At 35.5% G+C, this 24,374-nt stretch overlaps 1 protein-coding gene across 3 annotated transcripts in view; it reads right to left on the bottom strand.

Moving 5' to 3' along the window:
- Sec71 (ADP ribosylation factor guanine nucleotide exchange factor Sec71) overlaps positions 1 to 24,374 on the bottom strand; it is a 174,557-nt gene that overhangs the window by 116,916 nt on the left and 33,267 nt on the right. For all 3 annotated transcript variants that reach the window (XM_072543518.1, XM_072543516.1, XM_072543517.1), the window contains exons 5-6: positions 8,410 to 8,863; positions 3,327 to 3,758 (exon numbers count right to left, since the gene is read on the bottom strand). In XM_072543518.1, coding sequence (XP_072399619.1) covers positions 3,327 to 3,758; positions 8,410 to 8,863 — 886 coding nt within the window. The remainder of the gene's footprint in view (positions 1 to 3,326; positions 3,759 to 8,409; positions 8,864 to 24,374) is intronic.

The raw sequence follows: 24,374 nt of genomic DNA, 5'->3' as shown, positions 1-24,374 counted from the left end.
TCTATAAATGCTGCAAATGTTGATTCTTGATTTGTGAAATTGACCTAAGCAAAGGAAACTAGTGAAGTGAGAGCATCTTGTGTAGACCTGGATTTCCGGAAGCCATATTGAGATTTGGGAAGGATATCTTCGGATTCAAGCCAGTATTCAAGCCGATTTTTGATTAATCTCTCTAGAGTTTTTAGTATAAAAGAACTTAAAGATATAGGTCTGTAAGACTCAACGTTGTTATCTGGCTTTCCTGGCTTCTTTATAGGCAATACAATATAGTCCTTCCATGTTTTGGGAATTAAATTTTCATTTTGCCATATATTGTTAAAAATTTGTAATAATAATGATTTGTATTCTGTGGGTAAAAAATAAAACATGTGTAAACAGAGTATGATATACAGTGCATCCCTGGAGACGAACTATTATTTTGTTTGAGTCCATAATTTAATTCCCACAATTCAAATGGTTTTTCTAGATTGGAGTATTCTCTGGAAACGGTGACTGTAGCTTCGTTTATTTGATTTGGTACCCAAGGAGGTGAAATTTTAAAGTGGAAATCTTCTATCCATGCAGCTTCGTAGTTTATCGTAAGTTTATTGGACTGCTTTCGGTTTTTGCAGCGATGTACTTTCTGCCAGACGTCGCTGATTTGACTGTGGGAGTTAAGGCTTTCGCTGTAGTTTATGCAACTTTGTTTTTTTCTAATTTTAAACATTTTATTTGCTAATGCATTCAATTTTTTATATTCAATTAAATTATGAATATTGGGATTAGTTTTATAACGTATATATGCTGTTTTATGGTTATTTGCAGCTGTTTCGCAGTTATTATCCCACCATGGTTTCGGAATCTTTTCTGTAGGATATTTTTTATTTTTTGATACTTTTGGAATAGCAATGGATGCGCATCTGTTTATTTCATTAACTAATTCCTCATAAGTTTGAGGAAGTATTTCTGAAGAAAAGTTGGATGAATACAGATTCCAATTTGCTTTATTTAGATTCCATCTTTTTTGTGTATTGTTACCAGGTGGTGTTGCTTGTTTGGAATTTTCTAAGGAGATGGTCAAGGGTAGATGGTCAGAACCATGTGGATCTTGAATAACAGACCAAGTTAATTTAGATATAATGTCCTGGGTGCAAATTGTTATGTCGATTGCTGATTGACTGGAACTCAGTGCAAGAGTTGGAGAAACATCATTTAAGTATATTAGATTACATTGTTCTATCGCCTCTAATAAAACTTTACCGTGAGTATCATTAGTTTCGCATCCCCATGCCATATTGTGAGCGTTGAAGTCCCCTCCAATGATGAATGGCGGAGGAATGTGTTGAAAAAAATGGATCCATTCTTCAACTGTTACTCTAATACGTGGTTCTTTGTATATGGATATTATATGTATAGGTTTATTGATACAAGAAAGTTTAACAGCCATGCATGTGTAAGTAAAATTATAGTTATCTAATAAATTTATTTCTTCTGCAATTATTTTATCATTAATTAAAATTGCTGTACCTCCATAGCCATCTGGGCGATCAGATCTAAAGCAATTATAACCAGCGAAGTTATAGAATTTTCCTGGTTTAAACCATGATTCTGATAACATGGCCACATACACATTTTTTTGAATAAGTAAGGCTTCTAAATTTTGTTTATTAGAAACTGCTGAGCGGCAGTTCCATTGTAAAAAATTTATAGGGCTAGTTATGTCTGAGAAGATGACGTTTGTCCAAGTAAGTCTTCTTGCGAGATCGATGGCTACTTAAAATTTTAAATTAAAAATTACATAAGAAAGACCTGAAGTAAATATTTCCATCACCAAAGAAAAACCCAGTAACTTCTGCTCGATTACATATACGGGCAAGATATCAACAAAAATCGCCAAACACATAAACAAAAAAGGAATAACACCAGCTTTTAGAACAAACGATAACTTAGGTAAGTATGTTAAGAGCAACAAGAGCCAAAAGAAAAAGCAATTACACAGTGGTGTATACAAACTTAAATGTGGCGACTGTCCAAAAACTTACATCGATCAAACTGGTAGAACTTTTAACAAACGTATAGCAGAACATAAAAAAGCTTTCAATAATAGAAAAACATATTCTACATACGCACTTCACGTTCTAGACCATAATCATTCTTTTAACGACGAATTTAAAATTCTTCACATTCAAAATAAAGGCCTTAAGCTATCTTTATTAGAATCTATGAAAATCAACAAATTAAAAAATACGGACATAATTCTGAATGACCACCTTGAGACAAACAGTTCGCTCCTCCTCAACTTATTCAGTTAAATACAATAAACTGTAAATACATACGAAAAATAAATCACTTGAGAAAGGCACTCTGGCCGAAACAGCTGTAGTGATAATAATTTAAAATAAATTTTGTGAAAGTGTTGAAGTCAAAAGTTTTCAGTGTTTTATGGCTAGAAACTAGGAGACCGTAGCAAGTTTAGGTAGCGTGAGTACTAGTGTAAGTCTGCTAAGTAAGGGCGCTGTAAGCTGAATAGGCAGTTAAAGCTAATAGAGTAGGCAGATAATGACGTATGCATATTTTGTCATCTAGAAGAAGAAGCAGCAGAGCACATTTTATGTCAGTGTGACAGCCTGGCAAATGCGCGGTTCTTTACATTAAGCGAAGAAAAGCCACCGGCAAAGGGCTACATGGAAGGTTCAGTCTTGAAGTTATTACACCTTTGACAAGGGTCGGAATAGATAATGTAATTTAATGCTAGATGACCACAATAGATCTGAAAAGGTCGCAGTGGAATAGGCCAAAAGCCACTTCATTGAATCTATCTATCTATCTAAAGGTCAAACTTTCAAGCAGTAGTATTAATAAACAGTGATTTTTTTAATAAAAAGATTACTTTTGAGATTGTTATGAAATTTTAATCGTTTAATGCATAAGTTCATTACCAAAAAATATTAAGATATTTTCATATTTACTGGCTGTAGCATTTTCAATGTGGGGCAGTTTATCGAGTATTTAATTATCACACGATATTTCAAAATATTATTAGGCCACATTATAAGCTAAAATAACACCACGCAAACATAAATGAAGAAATAGAACTATGTGGACTAATAGACAAAAAACACCAACATCTCGGACGGGCTTATAAAATGGATGGATTTTTAATTTTTTTCTTTGGAATCATACCAAATTTACTTTTAATCATTCATCCTTTAAAAAGTTAATTTGTTAAGATTGATCGTATATACATATATCCATATATATATATATATATATATATATATATATATATATATATATATATATATATATATATATATATATATATATAATAAAGACAATTTACTCACCTCCTTCTGCTGTTTCAGCACCTCTAACTGCTCAGGCGAATCTAGATTCTCCTTGTTACTCCCACTCTCACTCGAATGTAAGCTATTCGAAGATCCACCGTGGGATTTAATAGATACGTTATCGTTTTCTCTAGTTTCCCGTGGTCCTACGGTAGATTGCAAATTGGGATTCACATACAAGTCCTTGCTCCACTCCACCATGCACTTTAATATGGATACTAAACATTCCAATCCACGTAGTTTCATTGCTCGTTCTTGATTTGGAGACGCACCTAGTTCTAAGGAATGGCGGCCTTGAGCTACTTTGAACAAGTCGTTCACAAGCCGTTCAAAGAGATTGGCGGCCGATAGATCACAGTCGTAGTTTACGTAGATGTCGACGACGCTTTGGGCGTCGCCGCAGATGCGGGTCAGAGCTTGGATCACCATCCACTGTACAGAAAATAAAAACTTTAGTGTTTAGATTTTATTGTTTATTGTATTAGGTTAAGTGCCCGTCGGCAAAAAAGTTTATGATAGGTTTGTTCGCTGAGCGGTTGGAAACCGTTGGCAACCATCGGACGCATGTGTAAATAAAATATTGTATTCGTAGTGAAGTTTCGGAAGGTTTGCAGTCGATGATTTAGTGTTCATAGTAACAGAATTTGCACTGCGCTGACGGTTGTCAACGGTCCGAAAAGTTCCGTACTGTTTCATGAATTCATAGTTTGAGATAGGCGCAGATCCAAAATGTCATAAATGGGAATAAACGATAACAACAGAATATAACATACATAACCTTATTTTTGATTTATTTATTTGGTATATATCACAATTATCAGTAATTATAATTGTAAAAAACATTAAATCTCAGATTCCAGTGAGTTAAGCGAAATAAATCATGAAGAACGTGAAATGTTTACTTCAATCAATGTTGAAGAATTGCAACTTTGGTTTCATAGAAATAAAAGAACTAAAAACGAAAATTATTTGGAAGACACTGTTCCGCTATATAGTGAGGAATTATTTATAGAACATTATCGTGTGAGACGACACGTTGCTTCTGAAATTGGTATTCGTTCCAGAAGTTCGCCGTATTACTTCAGACAAGATGGAGAGTTTGGAAAATTAGATTCTTCAGAATATGTCCTCATATTTTTGTGGTTTTGTGGACAGAAGCGACTTCTTATAGAGATGTAGCAGACAGATTTAATGTAAGCCTAAGCAGACTACATAAAATTGTTAAATGAATGACATATTTTTGACGTGACAACGTCTTAAATTAGGTTGTGGCTCGGAGTCATTCATGAAAAAGTGTAACGCCCGCTCACGTCTGTTACAGTGAGTCACCGAACGAGAGAGAGGCCCGCCGGACCGGCGAATGCCTTGCGTCTCTCTCCCACTCAAACATGATCGGTCCGCTGGGCGCGCAGCACTAGAGAATTAGGCGCGTTGAATCGGTGCGTGCTTCCGTGCTTGTGTCTCTGTCTGTCTCGAGCGTTCTTGGCGTTCAAGACACATTACAGCAGAAACACTTCCTTTCATTTCATATTTCTCCTATCATCGTCCTATCCTCAACAAAATCACTCAAATAGAAATTAGTTAAGTGTAAGTTTACATGTACAATGTTTTAGTAAACAAAATATATTTTTATAGTTAAAATTTGTGCAATTCTTATTTTCATTCAATTCCTTGTTCCTATTGTGCAATTTAATAATATTCATATCAATAAATATTCTACCGAGAAAAAGACGTTGTCACGTAAAATCTTCGCCCGTAAAACCGACTTTACAGGCAACCGATTTTTTTTTAAGTAATTTATCTATTGAGATTATAAAATAGCCAAATGATAAAGAAAAAGTTACAATTGAAAGTTTCTTTACAGAAAATCAAATTAGCTGTCAATTAAGTTTCACAGAACGAAATATTACATTGGCAGTGTTGCCATGTCCTTATAATGTATATGTTGTAAGCTTCAAATACAAAGAGATAAAGCTTTTAAAATGTACATTTTTATTATATTATTTTACGGATTCTGCAATTTTATACCTTATATAAAACATTAATGAATTAATAGTTGTTTCGTTTGGCAATTGTCCTTTGATAGGTTAGCGGAAAGATTTGGCAATAGAGTCAGAACCCTCATCTTCAACTTTCGAATTTCCAAGATGGCGTCCGATAGTCAAGTCGCGGTTTAAACAGCGGAACTAAATAAGCTAAAAAAGCAGGAATTACTTGACATATTAGTGAATTTAAAGTTACCACTGTCCGGTTCTAATCCTCAGTTATCAGATTACGTTAATAAATTAACACAAACAGTGCAAAAAGGTATTAAAGCATTCAATGTCGAACATAACCTAGACGTTATTGTGTGTGAACAGTGTATAAAGACCAACAAGGAACTTACTAATATAAAAAGTGAACTTGCAGCAGTAAGTAAACTATTATTCCATCTAGAAAAACGTAAAGAAGAGTAACAAGATTTAATTTCTTTATTAAAAGATAAATATAATAAAAATTCAGCCATGCCCATTCCAACTTCATCTAGCGAAAAAACTGTAAATAAAGCAGGCCCGACCAACTCAGGTTCTACCAGTCAAGAACTCATTAAAATGTCATTAAACAAAAACACAAGTCTACTTCATTAATACATGAGTGATAAACGAAAAGAAAATAAAACAATCTAAAAACAGGACACTCATTTTGGAATACCCAACCGAAAAAAGAAAACAAATACAAACCGATAATTGGAAGCAACGAATCGTCTACTGTAAACACTGTTAATTTGTTAATAACTAATAAGTCCAAAAAATCGACTGCAGGTAACATATAGGTTTTTTACAGAGGTCCATACTATTCAAAAGAACTATCGTTTGCCTGGCCGGTTTAGTGTCACAAACAGGGTACTTTTTTGCTTATTTCCCTGGCCTATAAAGGGAAAAGTTGGTAAACCGCTGTAAAACTAACGGCGAATGAGGTATCCGTAAAGATACAAATTACGAATGCAAAACCAGTCAGGATGTTTTATGTTATTTTATATTTCTTGATTTGTTTTATACTAGTTTCAAATAAATAAATGTTCCTTTTTAGTTTGTACAATTCATTTATTTTTAGTATATTGCACAAAACTGATTTTTATCAGTATTATTTACAAAACGCACCAAAGTGCCATACGGCGTATGTATACAAATACTCGAGCTGAACGCCACTGACGCTCTGGTGCGTTCACCACTAATCCTCGTATACAGATCACGATATTGTTTTGTTGACCATACAACACAATGGCAATCGCTGTGAGATGTTACGTCACGTTTCCACCTCTATATTCATTTCACAGTAGGTACGAATTGTCGTAATTGTCACATTAACATTAAAAATTTCAAACGAAGTTCTGAAAGAATAAACAAATAATTAATAAAATGCCTATTACGTTGTATACCATCCAAAAAAAAGTGCAACTTGTAACATGGTATTTTCAGGGTCATTCGATACGCGAAGTAATTGATTTATTCATTTATTGGCCTTCGAAAGTAGACCCCACCAAGTGTTACAACAGTTAAAAATACCATCAAGCATTTTCAAACTTCGGGATGTGTAAACAGTTGTAAAAAGTGTCATGAAGGTAATGAACCACGTGTTAGACCTGTCGATGAGGAGCGTCAAAACAGGAATATTGATATTTGTGCTTTTGTGAAAGCTAGTGAACCCTGCAATAGTGTACAAATTGCTAGGGAAGTTAACGTGAATGCTTGAACGGTCCAGCGAGTTCTCAAAAGGAATGGGTATCACTGTTTTAAGACACAACCAACACAAGAACTGTTTCCGGAAGAGAACTTTAGGCGGATGGAGTTTTGTGAATTTATGTTAGATAAACAGAATGAAAATGAAACTTTTTAAACCATATTTTATTTTCTGACGAATCTTCATTTGCATTACATAAAAAACACAATCCATTCGTTGCAAGGTATTATTCTCGAAAAAATAAGCACCTCAGTGTTGAAGTGCGAACGCAGCATCCGCAAAAGTTAAATGTTTGGACTGGGATGTTAGGCGACGATATTGTCGGTCCATTTTTTATCAATGGAAACCTAAACGGGCCCAAATATTTACAACTTTTACAGAATGAGATCATTCCGGCAGTTCGACACCTTCCCGTTAATTTTCAGGAGGTTTATTTCCAACAGGATGGGCATTCGGCTCACAACTCTAGAGCAACTACTGACTTCCTCAATCAAACGTTTCCTGATCGAATGATAAGTACACGTGGTACAATTAAATGGCCCGCTAGATCTTGTGACTTAGCGCCTAACGATTTCTTTTTTTGGGTTTTTTTCCAAAGAAAACATTTATAGGCATCAGTTTGAAAGGGCCACAAACCTAGTCGAATTAAGGACAAAAATACTTCATTTCACTGCAAGCATTACACTAGCCCTACTCCAAAATATAAGGGGAAATCTATATGACAGATTTGGTTACTGGTTAATACAAGGAGATGGAATATTTGAGCCCTCAATTCATTAATCTGCTTTCCTAATTTTTATTTTTTGTTAAGTACATTTTACGAAGTTTGTAGGTTCTTAATTAGGTAGTATTGTTTATGTTTAAGTTTGGAAGAATTTTATTGTTTTTTTTTATTTAAAAGTACTAACGATTCTTATTTTGATTTTTTCTTCTTTCTTGTCTTATTGTTATAAGCTTGGTCCATAAAAGTTGTACAATTTTCAGTGACAATAAAGCATATTACTTATTTACTTACTTATTTATTTGTATTACTATTAAGGCTAAAAAATAACCAAAAAATTAGTTTTAAAGCATTATAATAAATATACTTTAGAGATGGGATTGCAATAAATCTTAATTCCTATGGTCAACAAAGCAATGTCGTTATCTCTATATGTGCAATTAGTTTAAAAATCCTTACTTTATTACTTACAGAATAGATCGGTAGTTAACGTGTTAATACTATTTTACTATGTTGCATTAATTTATATCATTTATCGTTGCATTTAGTTATCATTTATTTATTGTAAAATCATTAGTCCAGTGTCAATAACATCTATGAACAAACATACATTTACTAAAATATATATTAAAATAATCTTACCTTGTGCTCAAAGGAAGAATTTGAAGTCTCCAAGATATTTAAGAATATTTCCTTAAAGAATACCTCGATCTGCATCTTGAGATGAAGTTTAAAATTCGATAAGAGCGCCAAGAAAATGGCGAGCGAAAGTTCGAATACCTTTGGTATGGAACTGACTCCGTTTTTGGATAAAGCTACACACAAATACTGCTTAATCGCTGTGATGAACATATCATTAGATCTAAATACTGGACCGGCGTTCTGAAGAATTGACAGTAGTAGTTGCAGGGATAAAATTTTAGACCGAAGTTCATGAGATTTTGGATCCGGCGTTCCTTCAGGTAGAGGTTTCATGGACAATTTACACAAAGCCCTGAATACAAGGAAGGCGTCCTTTTGAAGGATGTGAGTGAATTTTGCTGTTACTGCGGAATCGTTTTCACTTTGAGTATCCATACTTTCTTGGGAGGGTATCCTAAAAGCACCCGAAAAAAATTTAATATTATAATTGTTTTACAAATTCCTCATTTTATTTTTGTGAAAAAAAATTACCAGGTACAAAAATCTTCATCGCGGACTCTAAATTTTAACGCCATCTTGTGGTTTACAAAAATCATAAAAAAATAAAAATATCTCATTAAAAATATTATTTTCACGAAAAAAGCTTTTATAAAGCAGAAAAACAATATCCCCTCGGTTAATGCACCTCCACCATTACAAGGAAGTATCATTAATTTCTAACATCAAAAAACGTTAAAAAATGACATTTTTCCCTCAATCATAAAATCAAACAGTTGTTTACAAAAACGTTTTCGCTCACCACGAGTCTAGAATTAACTTTGAAAAATTAGATATGGCGGATTCAATATGCCAGACGAAATTTTCACAATACTTCAGTCGTCAGAGACGAAAATGCCACTGAACTTTGCCGAGAATATTAATTTTGGGACGCCAAAAAAGATGCAAAAAAGTTTACCACTTTTACCCCTGGGCTTCCCCCAATTTTTTTGTAGAATGAACCGTTCTCACAAACAACTCTTGAAGCGACCGTCGATTTTGAATGTCAGTTACGCACGCAAAATCAATGTTCAATAAAATTTGTATCAGCTCGGAGGTAAAAATCTTTTGATTCAAGTGTCCTATTCGCCCAGTCTGGTTATGCAAAAATCATCGATCTCACGGCAAAATTTTTCGAAGATATCTGAAGCTTTTAAGACATAGGTGGGGGTTACTAGATGACGAATAGATGAAAAGGTACTCGTATTTTTAACTTGCTTTTTTTTAAACAATAATTTATGGTCACAATTTTATTTTTTGTCCATAAGATTTTTCCCTTATATTTTAAATAAACAATATTAATATCATTTTTTTATATCAAGAATATCTTTATTTTCCCGTTTTTTCAATTAAAATTTATAAATAATTTACGGAGATATTTGCAAAAAAGCAGTTTTTTGCACTAATTTATAAATTTTATTAAATTTTTTATTAACAAAATAAAATGTTTTAATAATAATAATAATAATAATAATAATAATAATAATAATAATAAAAACGACTGCTGGGGAAGATTGAATTACTGCGTAGGGACATTGGACAAATAACAGAATACATAAGAGGAGTAAGAAGTAGAAAAATCATCAAAAGAGCTGAAGAAATATTGTTTAACACTCTAAGACACTCACGACATGATCCAGAAAACAACACACCTCAACAATGCCTGGACACATTAAAACAAAAACTATCTGTTTACTCAGGCCGCCTGAGGAGGTACAAGGTTAGTAACCACCGGAAATGCGACAACATACTTTTTGAGCAAGCAGAGAAGGCTTTCTATAGGAAACTTAATTCCACTGTAGAAAATGCAAATAATAAATCCTACCCAAGCCAAGAAGAAATTCATGAGTTTTGGGGAAACCAACTTTCGACGCCAGCTACTCATAATAACAATGCTGAATGGATTGAACAAACGACGAACAACTGTCAACACTACAGTAATATTCCTTATGAACCTTTCACCACTGAAGAAGTCTCGAACATTATCAAAGAGCTTCATAACTGGAAATCTCCTGGACCAGACGCAGTTCAAAACTTCTGGCTAAAGAAGTTTTGGAGTGTTCATGAGCTTTTAACAGTATTTATTAATAATATTATTTCTAATTCACAGGAAATACCATCATTTCTTACTCAGGGAACCACTTATCTAATACCGAAGGATCAAAGTAATACCCAAGATCCAGCAAAGTACCGCCCAATTACTTGTCTTCCAACTTTGTACAAATTGGTCACATCCTGTGTGGCCCGGCGTATCTACCAACATTGTGCTCTGAACAATATCATAGAGCCTCAACAGAAAGGATGCGCTAAGGGCTCCATGGGCTGCAAAGAACAACTTATTATCGACTCAGTCATTTCTAACCAGGCATACACCAAAAAAAGAAACCTGTTTACTGCCTTCATTGACTACAAGAAGGCTTTTGATTCAGTGCCGCATGAATGGCTGGTAGATATATTAAGAATATATAAAGTCGATGATAATCTCGTGACCTTTTTGAAGAATATAATGGCAGAGTGGAAGACTAAAATTCACCTTCAAATACCGGGTGAAATTAATATCGAAACTGAAAATATTCCTATTAACCGGGGGCTTTTCCAGGGGGACTCGTTGAGTCCACTTTGGTTCTGCCTAGCAATGAACCCACTATCTCAGCTGCTGAACTCTACTGACTCAGGTTTTAGCATCAAAAATAACAACACTGTTGTAGCGAAGCTTAATCATCTGTTGTATATGGATGATTTAAAATTAATGGCTTCCACTCGAAACCACCTAGATGAGATGCTAAAAACTGTAGAAAATTTCTCAAATGATATCAGTATGAATTTTGGACTAGACAAGTGCCGTATACTAAATATAGTCAGAGGAAAGATTCAGCCCGGAGGTTTCGATATGCAAGATGGCCAAAACATCGAGGCAATGGGTGAAAATGATATGTACAAATATCTCGGAGTAAAACAAGCGCGGAAAATTGACCATAAACAAATGAAAACTGAACTAACTTCGGAGTTCGTACGAAGAGTAAGACAACTAAATCGGTCATATCTTAATAGTAAAAATTTGTTTAAGGCATTAAATACGTACGCCTGTTCCGCGCTGAGCTACTCATTTGGTATTATAAAGTGGTCAAAAACAGATATAGAGGATCTTCAGCGGAAAGTAAGAACACTTCTCACAAAGGCGCAAAAACATCACCCACGCAGTGCAGTAGAGAGAACAACATTACCGCGGTATCAAGGGGGAAGAGGACTTATGGATATAGGTGAGCAATTGGATAAACAAATTGCTAATTTAAGAACTTATTTTCAGGTACAGGCTGAGACATCTACTTTACATCGAGCAATTTGCGCAGTAGATGATACGACGCCGCTTAAACTGAGGGAACAAGAAATGCGCATAAACCACCTGACTAAACAAGACAAAATGCGCACCTGGATGAGTAAACCTCTGCATGGGCGACATCTCAATGAGATCAGCCAAGAATATGTCGACAATACAGCGTCGAACTATTGGTTGACATCAGGAAAGATGTTTCCCGAGACTGAGGGTTTCCTACTTGCCATTCAGGATCAGGTTATTCCAACTAAAAATTACCTGAAATATATTGTTAAAGATCCCCAAGTCCAAAATGACAAATGCCGATATGGATGCCAAGCCCAAGAAACCATCCAACATCTTACCGGTGGCTGCCAGGCATTTGTCGGTACTGATTATAAAGAACGCCATGACTCAGTAGGAAAGATTATCCACCAAGAACTAGCTGACAAACTGGGACTTCTCCAAACCGACCATCTTCCTTATTATCAATACGTCCCTGATAGAATGCTTGAAAATGACAACTACAAGCTATACTGGGACCGCACTGTGCTTACAGACCAACCAGTGGCCCATAATAGACCCGATCTCATACTAGTTAATAAAATTACTAGGAAAACGTAATAAAATTTACGTGTTAAATACAACGAAAAGATCGCCAAGTACAGAGATCTAGAAATACAAATCAGGAGACAATGGAGAATGGAAAGTACCCAGACGATACCCATTATTCTTTCTACCACTGGAGTCATCCCGAAGAGCCTCCTAGAAAACATAAAAAAGCTGGGTCTAAACGAACATCTATATAAGATTATGCAGAAAGCTGTGTTACTTTTGACGTCCAGATGCGTACGAAAATTTTTGGGAGATACACCGACATACCAAGTCACCTAGGACTCGATAACATGGAAAGAGTCCCACCAGAGCTCAATCCTTTTGATACCGTAGGTATCTGGGATGAGTGAATTTTCCCCTTAGAGGGAGTGTGAGCCGTATGGCTAAATCTGGATAATAATAATAATAACCTGTGGGAGTTTTTGTCAGTTCTTCTATCAGGCGCGGCCCCCTGCGAATGGGGGATGCTCTCTGGGTATTCTTAGAACCGATACTCAGAGGGTAGCAGGGATACCTGCCGTGGAACAAAAACTGACACCTGGCAGTAGGTATAAAATGCACACCCATGAAAATGGAGATTAATGATTTATGTTTAGGGTCGCTGCCTGGGGATCGCCAGGGCACGTCTGGAGCCGGCGCTGGACGTGACAGCATGCGGGACGTCGGTGGCAGGGTGTTGAGGAGGCGGGCCCCTGTCATACAATCAGCTACAGCCCAACAACAAGAAGAACCACAAATGAGCCAAACAACAACAAGAGCTCCACCCGCTGAAGGTGCTGCGCTGGAACATCAGCCGGCGCTCACTCAAGCGGGACGACCGAGGCAGCGCATGAAATGGACTGTGTCCATAAACGAAAATATTTTGAGCTTTTATTATAAGGTGACAAACCTCGGTCAAGAAACGATCGGCTATCGACAACAACTGTATGCCGAATTTTGCAGGGAATACCCAGAAATTCAAGTATCTGAACAAAGAGTAGCAGACCAATACCGGGTAATTTTAAGAAACAATCTTATCCCAGAGACTAGACGCGATATTATCAGAAGCGAAATTGAACAGGAGATCCATAACCAAGAGCAAGTTGCAGACCAAGTCCCTAATGAAGTCCCCAACGAGCAGATTCCTGAGCTTCTCGTACAAGAAACTCAACCTAATAATACACAGCAGGACAATAACGAGTTGCACGATAGTCTTGTAAACGAGATGGCACGCGCTGTACAAGAGTTTAGTGGAACAAACCCACTTAGCAGACCACCGCTACCAAAAATAAACTCTTCTAAGAAACTAGGAGCGCTGTTACAAATTGTGAATATTGAAGTCCTACCCAATTATATCACAGAAGCCCACACATTAGAATATTTGCATATGCTGATTTACTGTGCAGCAACAGCAATTGCTAATGTTATGGGCATTAAGATCAGAACACGACGGGGTACCAACATCGGAAGGACTGGTAACAGAATAGCACCCTGGGAAAAACGACTGCTGGGGAAGATTGAATTACTGCGTAGGGACATTGGACAAATAACAGAATACATAAGAGGAGTAAGAAGTAGAAAAATCATCAAAAGAGCTGAAGAAATATTGTTTAACACTCTAAGACACTCACGACATGATCCAGAAAACAACACACCTCAACAATGCCTGGACACATTAAAACAAAAACTATCTGTTTACTCAGGCCGCCTGAGGAGGTACAAGGTTAGTAACCACCGGAAATGCGACAACATACTTTTTGAGCAAGCAGAGAAGGCTTTCTATAGGAAACTTAATTCCACTGTAGAAAATGCAAATAATAAATCCTACCCAAGCCAAGAAGAAATTCATGAGTTTTGGGGAAACCAACTTTCGACGCCAGCTACTCATAATAACAATGCTGGATGGATTGAACAAACGACGAACAACTGTCAACACTACAGTAATATTCCTTATGAACCTTTCACCACTGAAGAAGTCTCGAACATTATCAAAGAGCTTCATAACTGGAAATCTCCTGGACCAGACGGAGTTCAAAACTTCTGGCTAAAGAAGTTTTGGAGTGTTCATGAGCTTTTAACAGTATTTATTAATAATATTATTTCTAATTCACAGGAAATACCATCATTTCTTACTCAGGGAACCACTTATCTAATACCGAAGGATCAAAGTAATACCCAAGATCCAGCAAAGTACCGCCCAATTACTTGTCTTCCAACTTTGTACAAATTGGTCACATCCTGTGTGGCCCGGCGTATCTACCAACATTGTGCTCTGAACAATATCATAGAGCCTCAACAGAAAGATGCGCTAAGGGCTCCATGGGCTGCAAAGAACAACTTATTATCGACTCAGTCATTTCTAACCAGGCATACACCAAAAAAAGAAACCTTTTTACTGCCTTCATTGACTACAAGAAGGCTTTTGATTCAGTGCCGCATGAATGGCTTATAGATATATTGAAAATATATAAAGTCGATGATAATCTCGTGACCTTTTTGAAGAATATAATGGCAGAGTGGAAGACTAAAATTCACCTTCAAATACCGGGTGAAATTAATATCGAAACTGAAAATATCCCTATTAACCGGGGGCTTTTCCAGGGGGACTCGTTGAGTCCACTTTGGTTCTGCCTAGCAATGAACCCACTATCTCAGCTGCTGAACTCTACTGACTCAGGTTTTAGCATCAAAAATAACAACACTGTTGTAGCGAAGCTTAATCATCTGTTGTATATGGATGATTTAAAATTAATGGCTTCCACTCGAAACCACCTAGATGAGATGCTAAAAACTGTAGAAAATTTCTCAAATGATATCAGTATGAATTTTGGACTAGACAAGTGCCGTATACTAAATATAGTCAGAGGAAAGATTCAGCCCGGAGGTTTCGATATGCAAGATGGCCAAAACATCGAGGCAATGGGTGAAAATGATATGTACAAATATCTCGGAGTAAAACAAGCGCGGAAAATTGACCATAAACAAATGAAAACTGAACTAACTTCGGAGTTCGTACGAAGAGTAAGACAACTAAATCGGTCATATCTTAATAGTAAAAATTTGTTTAAGGCATTAAATACGTACGCCTGTTCCGCGCTGAGCTACTCATTTGGTATTATAAAGTGGTCAAAAACAGATATAGAGGGTCTTCAGCGGAAAGTAAGAACACTTCTCACAAAGGCGCAAAAACATCACCCACGCAGTGCAGTAGAGAGAACAACATTACCGCGGTATCAAGGGGGAAGAGGACTTATGGATATAGGTGAGCAATTGGATAAACAAATTGCTAATTTAAGAACTTATTTTCAGGTACAGGCTGAGACATCTACTTTACACCGAGCAATTTGCGCAGTAGATGATACGACGCCGCTTAAACTGAGGGAACAAGAAAGGCGCATAAACCACCTGACTAAACAAGACAAAATGCGCACCTGGATGAGTAAACCTCTGCATGGGCGACATCTCAATGAGATCAGCCAAGAATATGTCGACAATACAGCGTCGAACTATTGGTTGACATCAGGAAAGATGTTTCCCGAGACTGAGGGTTTCCTACTTGCCATTCAGGATCAGGTTATTCCAACTAAAAATTACCTGAAATATATTGTTAAAGATCCTCAAGTCCAAAATGACAAATGCCGATATGGATGCCAAGCCCAAGAAACCATCCAACATCTTACCGGTGGCTGCCAGGCATTTGTCGGTACTGATTATAAAGAACGCCATGACTCAGTAGGAAAGATTATCCACCAAGAACTAGCTGACAAACTGGGACTTCTCCAAACCGACCATCTTCCTTATTATCAATACGTCCCTGATAGAATGCTTGAAAATGACAACTACAAGCTATACTGGGACCGCACTGTGCTTACAGACCAACCAGTGGCCCATAATAGACCCGATCTCATACTAGTTAATAAAATTACTAGGCAAACAACACTTATTGATGTGGCGATACCCAACACCAATAATTTACGTGTTAAATACAACGAAAAGATCGCCAAGTACAGAGATCTAGAAATACAAATCAGGAGACAATGGAGAATGGAAAGTACCCAGACGATACCCATTATTCTTTCTACCACTGGAGTCATCCCGAAGAGCCTCCTAGAAAACATAAAAAAGCTGGGTCTAAACGAACATCTATATAAGATTATGCAGAAAGCTGTGTTACTTTCGACGTCCAGATGCGTACGAAAATTTTTGGGAGATACACCGACATACCAAGTCACCTAGGACTCGATAACATGGAAAGAGTCCCACCAGAGCTCAATCCTTTTGATACCATAGGTATCTGGGATGAGTGAATTTTCCCCTTAGAGGGAGTGTGAGCCGTATGGCTAAATCTGGAATAATAATAATAATAATAAAATTTTATTCATCCTTGCAGATTATTTACATAATATGGGACATGTCAAAGTAAAAAGAAACGTTAAAGACTATACAATATGAACATACACATAAATATAGAGACAATATACAACATATCTAAGACATAAATTCCGAGACACTATAAAAACATGACTCGATGAGATAAGTCTTCAATTTATTCTTAAATGCCCTATCATCATCTGCTTCACTTTTTAATTTGGATGGGAGCTGATTAAAAAACCTTACGCCGCTATAATCAGGGTTTTTTTCAAACATAGAAGTGTAATGTTTAGGAGTCCTAAAGAAATCTTTTTTTCCGGTACGATAATTGTGTACATCTGAATTTGATTTCAATCTATTAATATTAGCTTTTGTATACAGAATACTTCTGTATATAAAAATTGAGGGAACAGTGAGTATTTGATATTTTCTAAAATGCTCTCTACACGTATGTCTATATGGTAAATTAAAAATCAAGCGAATTATGCGCTTTTGGGCTATAAAAACTTTCGAGACATTTGTTGCACTGCCCCATAGAACAATATTATATGACAATATATTACAGCGTAATAAACATTAAGTATCTGTTCCGTTGTAAATACGTATTTGAGTTGCAAAAGAGCATAGTATCCAGAATTCATTTTTGAACATACATGGTTAATATGTACCTCCCAGCTCATATTACTGTTTAGATGTAGTCCTAAAAACTTTGTAATGTCAGATAAAGTGATAAAATCATTGTCGACTTTGACAGAGAAATTTTCCTTTATTGGAGTTTTTATATAAAATTGCATACATACTGTTTTACTCGAATTTACTATTAAGGAGTTTTTTTCGCACCAAGACGTAAACTCATGGGCTAAGGTATTGAGTTTTAACCTCAATTCCTCAGCATTTTCTGCAGATGCCACCAAAGTCGTGTCATCAGCATACAAAAAAATATTTTCCGTTCTCATATATTTAGGCATATCATTGATATAACAAAGAAATAACAAAGGACCCAGTATTGATCCTTGTGGAACGCCAAGATCAACGTCATACAAATCTGATTGATAATGACCGACTTTGACATACATCTACAATATATTTGAACATCGAGGAATTACCGTCTTTTAAATTTGTGCGAAATTTCAAATCCCGATCGGTCAAATAGTTTAAAATTTATTTAATTTATTTATCCCTGAGGCTAATTATTTAAACTATTGAACTTGCCCTATGAATGATGCTAGACACATTTAGCAAATTTCATAGGATTCTTTAAGACTTAAACTATCTCAGAAGTTAAATGCATATTACGTTTTCATCGAAAGTATTTACAAAATAAATGTTTGAAAAAGGGGTATGTTTTTTACTTATAAACAATTGTAATAACTTCTATATTTTTCAAGCTACAGACTTGTACGTATAACTATTGGATAGCTGGTAAAAAACTGCTAATTTTTGCAAATATCTCCGTAAATTATTTCTCAATTTTAATTGAAAAAACAGGAAAATAAAGATATTCTTGATATAAAAAAATGATATAAATATTGTTTATTTAAAATATAAGGGAAAAAACTTATGGACAAAAAATCAAATTGTGACCATAAATTATTGTTTAAAAAAACGCAAGTTAAAAATACGAGTACCTTTTCATCCATTCGTCATCTAGTAACCCCCACCTATGTCTTAAAAGCTTCAGATATCTGCGAAACATTTTTGGACATTTTTTTTTTAACCAGAAACAAAGTATTTAGTGGCTCAAAACGTGTACATCCAGTAAGTATTAACCACATTTTTGTATTAACCTTGGTCAAAATTTTAAAATTCATGTTTGCTTTAATTAAAGTGGTTAAACTTTTAGGATAACACTGATGATGTAATATTCATTCTGGAAACGTTCTGTGATGTAGCCCGATAAGGTGTTTTAATATGTACCTTTTATAAAGGATTTTTAAATAAATTTTTTGTGATACATGGTATACAGCCAGCTACAGGAATTTAGTTTCCTTGTGAAAAGTTTAAAAGTTTTGAGGCAAAATACAAACAACATAGGGAACAAAAATATTTACAAAATATGAAACAAAGATGGAAACATTAGTACGGATACAACCGAAATCCTCGAGGTTTTCGAATCCTTTTATCGCGAAATCTATGAGAGCACCGATGAAAGGCAAGATCAGCCCTTACCCAAAATCACAAACCGGGGATCAGAATTATTACCAGAAATAACACCTTACGAAGTCAAAACGGCACAAGAAATGAAAAATAACAAATTTTCTGGCGATGACGGAGTACTGATCAAGGCGATCAAACTAGGTGTAACTAAAATTATCCAGACTTTGGCCAAGCTTTGTTCCGAATGCATCTACTATGGAAAAACCACTTCTCAATGGAACAATGCAATCATTGTTTTATTACACAAGCAAGGAAACCTCTTTTTCTTCTAGTGCCGATTGCACTAATGAAAGTTGGCTATAACCATTGCAAATTCGTCTCTATCTTCTGCTTTTCTTAAGAGCGTCTGTGTGTTTAACCCGATCCAGTCGCGAATGTTTTTCAGCCAGGATATTTATCGTCTCCCAGGACCCATTTTTCCTTCGATTTTACCCTTTATAATCAGCTGCAACCACCCGTATTTCTCATTTTTAAGTATGTGCCCCAAAGATGCTGTCTTTCTTCTTTTAACGGCGGTCAAAAGTTCTGTGTCCCTTCCCATTATGAGCAACACTATTTCGTTCGTAATATGATCGGTCCATGGTAGTTTCAAAATTCTTATAAAAACACACATCTCAAAAGCTTTCATCAAGACAACATTAACAGTCGAAGCTTCGGCGACATAAAGAAGAATAGAGTGAATATAACATTTTACCATAAAATATCTGATTTGCAGATTGAGACTTTGGTTACTTTTAAATATTCTTGATCGAATTGATGATTTTGGATGTAGATCTTCAGTAATTCAGACTCCCAAGTTCTTCATTTTGTCCACTTGTTGAATATCTTCATTTTTTATCTCGATCCTTGTTATAACTTTACCCCTCTCACTGATAACCATGGCTTTTTGTTTTCTTTACGTTTATTGTTAAACCAAACTGTTCCCTAGTATTACAAATTATGTTTAGTAGCGTCTGCAGGTCTTTTTTACTTTCAGCGATAATAACTGTATCGTCAACATAACGAATGTTATTTATATTTTCACCATTTATCTTGATCTGTTCTGTAACTTCATCTGCAACTTATCTGTCGCGCATCCATGCTATTTCCATGTACTGTTACCACAGCCTGTTGGTTCCAATAGACATTCCATGAGAATGCTATGTTTAATTTTGTCGAAAGCTTTCCCACAGTCTATAAATGCGACGAAAAGATCTTTTTGTTTTCTCGACATTTTTTAAGCAAGAGTTATGAAACTATACAGAGCTTCTACTGTTCCGAAGCCATTACGAAAGCCAAACTGTCTATTACTCGTATCCGCTTCGCACTTTCTGAATATTCTTGTATATATATAACCATTCCATTTGACCCTAGGTTGATGGAAGACCGAACAAATTGGAAAAAAGTTGTACAGTCAGCCAAGACCCACCCAGGGTTGTAGCGCTACGTGATGATGATGATGATATATAACCATTAAAAATGTTTGGAATAGTTGTGATATTAAGCTGATTAATCTATAGTCATTACAGTGTTTGGGGTTCTTGGTTTTTGGTAGCAGAACAAAGGTCGATAGCAGCCATTCTGTAAGTATCTCACCAGATCTCAAAAGATCTTCAGTATATATTTAATCCATACTTGTTTTATTTCAATTGGGTTATTAATAGGTTTATTGTTTTTGTCAATTAATCGGTTAGGTGTATTTGTTCGTGATTTTCCAGATAATTCTTTCACTTTTTTATGTAAATTATAATGATCATGCTTTTTCTGCTATTTTTCCACTTCGATGCATGTTTCCCTCATCCACTTTTCCTTAGCCTCTTTTATTTTGTTGTTATTAATTTAATTTTAATTTTAATTAATTTTTTTTCTCAGTATTTATCTGGGTTTTTGTTTCTATATTTTCTTCTTTGTTCCATGATTTACAGTATTTCTTGAGTCATCCAAGGTTTTCGGCTTTTTTCCTTTTTGTGGAGAGTTTCAAGGAGACATAACAAATACAAAAAACTACCGTCCTATCATGTTACTCTCACACATACAGTAGACTCCCAGTATAACGAGAACTGAAATGACAGACTAATTACCTCGTTATAAGGCGATCTCGTTATATCAGACAACAATAATACTGTGCATAAATATGAATATGTAGTTTTCTAAAACATTAAATTCCTATAGTGAAGCCATTCGGAGCAATATAAGATGCTAATCAATGTTTGAATGGCGTTTTTGAAAAAAAAATTGTTTATTTTATTGTCAATGATATACGTTAAAACAAAAGATCTGTACTTACATTTTTTTCTAATTACATAATGTATAAAGCGTATTTTCAAGGATAACATAAACTATTTCTTCATTTTTGAATGCTTTAAATTGTTCAGTATCATTATATCTATCTTATTTTCTAAAGACGCGAAACAGTTGTTCTTCATTTGCGTTTTGTTCTTTGGATAGTTTCTTACAACGTTTAAAGCACTTTCCACATTCTTGTCTATTCACCGCGATTGTCTTCTCTATCTTTATCACTGACGATAACACGCTCCGCCGGCGGATTTATTACTTCCGCGATAATTTCACTATCCGTCGGAAGATCACAAACAATGACGTCATCATCAATAGCAATGCATTCAGTAAACTCGTCATCATTGTTCAGTTGGGTTAATTTTTGACCTTGCTGTTGTAACCTCAATCACTCTGCTACAGGAAATTCAACTACTCCGTTTTCTACTTCAGTCTCTGGCCACCCCGCATGACCGAAACGTTTTCTGTTGGTTTTTTATTTACGAGTGTCCATGCTTTGTGGATGAAATTTATGGTATCTAATAAAGTAACAGGGGATTCACTACGGTTGTCCAATTATTTGCGGAGTTAAACGGATCCGCTTAACTAAAAGTTTTCTGTAGTGAATTTAAAGGGACCTTATGATACCCTGATCCATCGGTTGCAGAACAGATGTGCAATTTGGGGGTAAAAAAAGAATTTGACTATTTTTTAAACCGTTAACTTTCGGATGGGCTGTACAATTGTCAGCAATTAAAAATCTTTCGGTGCCCCAAATCTCTGTCCCACTTCAAAAGTTCTCCTCAGAAAATCTCGGCTGTCATCCACGATTTTTTATTAAATTTATATGTGACAGGAAGATGATTCACGCCTCTGAAACAACGTGGTTTTTGAGATTTCCCATTGACGACTAACTTCCTTTTTTCGGAACCGGACATGTTAGCACACGCGAGTACAGTTACGCTTTCTTTTGATAACTTACCTATACAACGTTCATTTTTTAATTTGAGGGTCTTATCTGAAGTAAGTTTTAAAAAAAAGTCACAGCTCGTAGACATTGAAAACATTATCGTCCACTGTAATTTTGTCTTATTGTAGGCCATTACTTCAACCAGTTGTCGTTCTTTGGAAACACTCTTCGCTTCAGAGCAAATTTTTCCACACGTGATTTCGTGCCTGGCCTTAAAACGGCTTATCCACCCACTCGATGCTTTAAAATTCTCATCACCATCTAGCGCCTGCGAAAGCTGTGTTGCTTTTTCTTGAAGCAGTGGTCCACTTATTGGAACATTCGCAGCCCTGTTTCCGGTAAACCATTTGACCATTGCAGTATCGAGTTCTTTATTAGTTGCGGCACGTAGTTTTTTTGATTTATCAGAAAAAGACCAACCTGCTTCGAAAATCTTGTGTTTATTTGAGCATGGTAGATAGAGTAGAACTTGAAATTCTGCTTTCACGACAAACTTCTGCTTTCTTCTTACCGTTCTCAACATTTTTAAGGATGTTAATTTTTTCTTCTAAAGTAAATGCTTTTCTTTTAGGAGTCGTAGTGTGTAATCTATGTCTAATAATAATGTCTAATCTACAACACAACTTTCAACACGCGAAGGCACAATCAGGAAACAAACGATAAACATCTACGACAAAAACAACTGTGAAATGAAATTCTGATGAAATTTGTTTCATTTGTCATGTTTTTAAGCCTCTTTACGTAGTTTATTAGGTGCGAATGCCCAAACCCCTACACTGACACTTGTGAATCATAAATTGTAAATTTTCGACAACACAATATCGCTAGGTAGATTAAACAGAAGAAGTTTATTGCGGAAGGCAATTAAAAAGGATATTAATTTATAGCCACGGCCGGACAAAAACGTAAAAAAAAACATGTTCCTTCGTGTTCAATCACAAATTAACCCCTTAATTTGTAATCTCACATTATTCTTAACTTCTTAATCTATTATAGTTTCACCGTGTATAAGTGACATTGTAAAACCATATCGTATAATATTTTAATAATTAGTTCATTTACCTACAACTAAATAAATTGCCGAATAATATATTTTCTAATTGAACTTCCTAAGTGTCGCAATTAAGGCGTAGATTAAATTGTATGTAAGCAAAGTTTGTTGATATGGTATGATAGGAAGCAATAACCTCTGTGCTAAGGTATGAATTATTTGTGAGATTATAAATTGGGGATTTGAGCTCATGTGAGCGCAGTCTACTACAGTCAATCATAAGTAGTTGCCTAACGAACATCATATTGTGTAATTACCAGTAGCTGTCAATAAATCAACACTTTTACTCCACAACTTCAACTTTTACTATACCTATCATCGTCGATCGACAAGAAGCGGACAAAGGGGCATTTACAAACCGATTCGAACCTCAAACCCAAGTTCGAAACTTTCCATTGGTCCTTCGACAAAACTTCATCAAAAGGGCGTTAATTTATTTGGAGCTTCGAAGGAGACGACCCTTAGCCACCTAAATAGCTGTTTCCCAGTTCCTTACAAGATCGATGATCGAATTCGAAGTGTGGAGAAAAGAAAAAAGAAATTAAAAAGACCAGAAAGCACCGAAATTAAGGGTAAGAGCCTTACGAGTGCCTTTGATTACAAGAGAACCTGAATAGCAGACCTTAAGTCTACTGTTCCATCAGTTTAGAGATCCAGTTTCCAGCAGAAAAATCTAGTAGCATCCAGAGATCCAGCTCACCAGTTCCAGTTGCAGTTCTAAGAAGGAAGAAGGGACATACAAGTGAACGTCGGGATAAAACTGTAAGTTTTTGAATATTTATTATCATTTAGAGCAGTGCATTTTTTTTATAAATTAAAAAGATTATTAAAGAAACTTAAGATTCAAATTTAATAATACTTAATTGAAATATTTTTATTCTGCATACCTTTTTACTTAAAAAAGTAATAGTTTGTCTACAGCTAATTCAAATCTAATACATAGCTTAATTATTTTAATTTTAATTATACTCCATAATTTGACTCTTACAATTTAAAATTCTTAAAACATTTGATGTTCATAATATAGGGAAATATCGTGACAAATCGTTATTTTTATACACATTGTACAATAAGCCGTGTCAGCAAGGTTAGGCAAGTTCATTCGTTATTGTCTAAGGTAATCTTGCTGAGACTTTAAAAATTGAATTTAGGTCAAACTTACATGCGTACGTAATCTAAATGCAAAGCCTATATGCATAGACAAGAAAAACTAGGTCAAG

This window comes from Diabrotica undecimpunctata, chromosome 9 (assembly GCF_040954645.1).
Source record: "Diabrotica undecimpunctata isolate CICGRU chromosome 9, icDiaUnde3, whole genome shotgun sequence".
Taxonomy (NCBI): Eukaryota; Metazoa; Arthropoda; class Insecta; order Coleoptera; family Chrysomelidae; genus Diabrotica; species Diabrotica undecimpunctata.
Note: the sequence above shows the minus strand (reverse complement) of the source record. Positions and strands in the feature narration are given on the sequence as shown.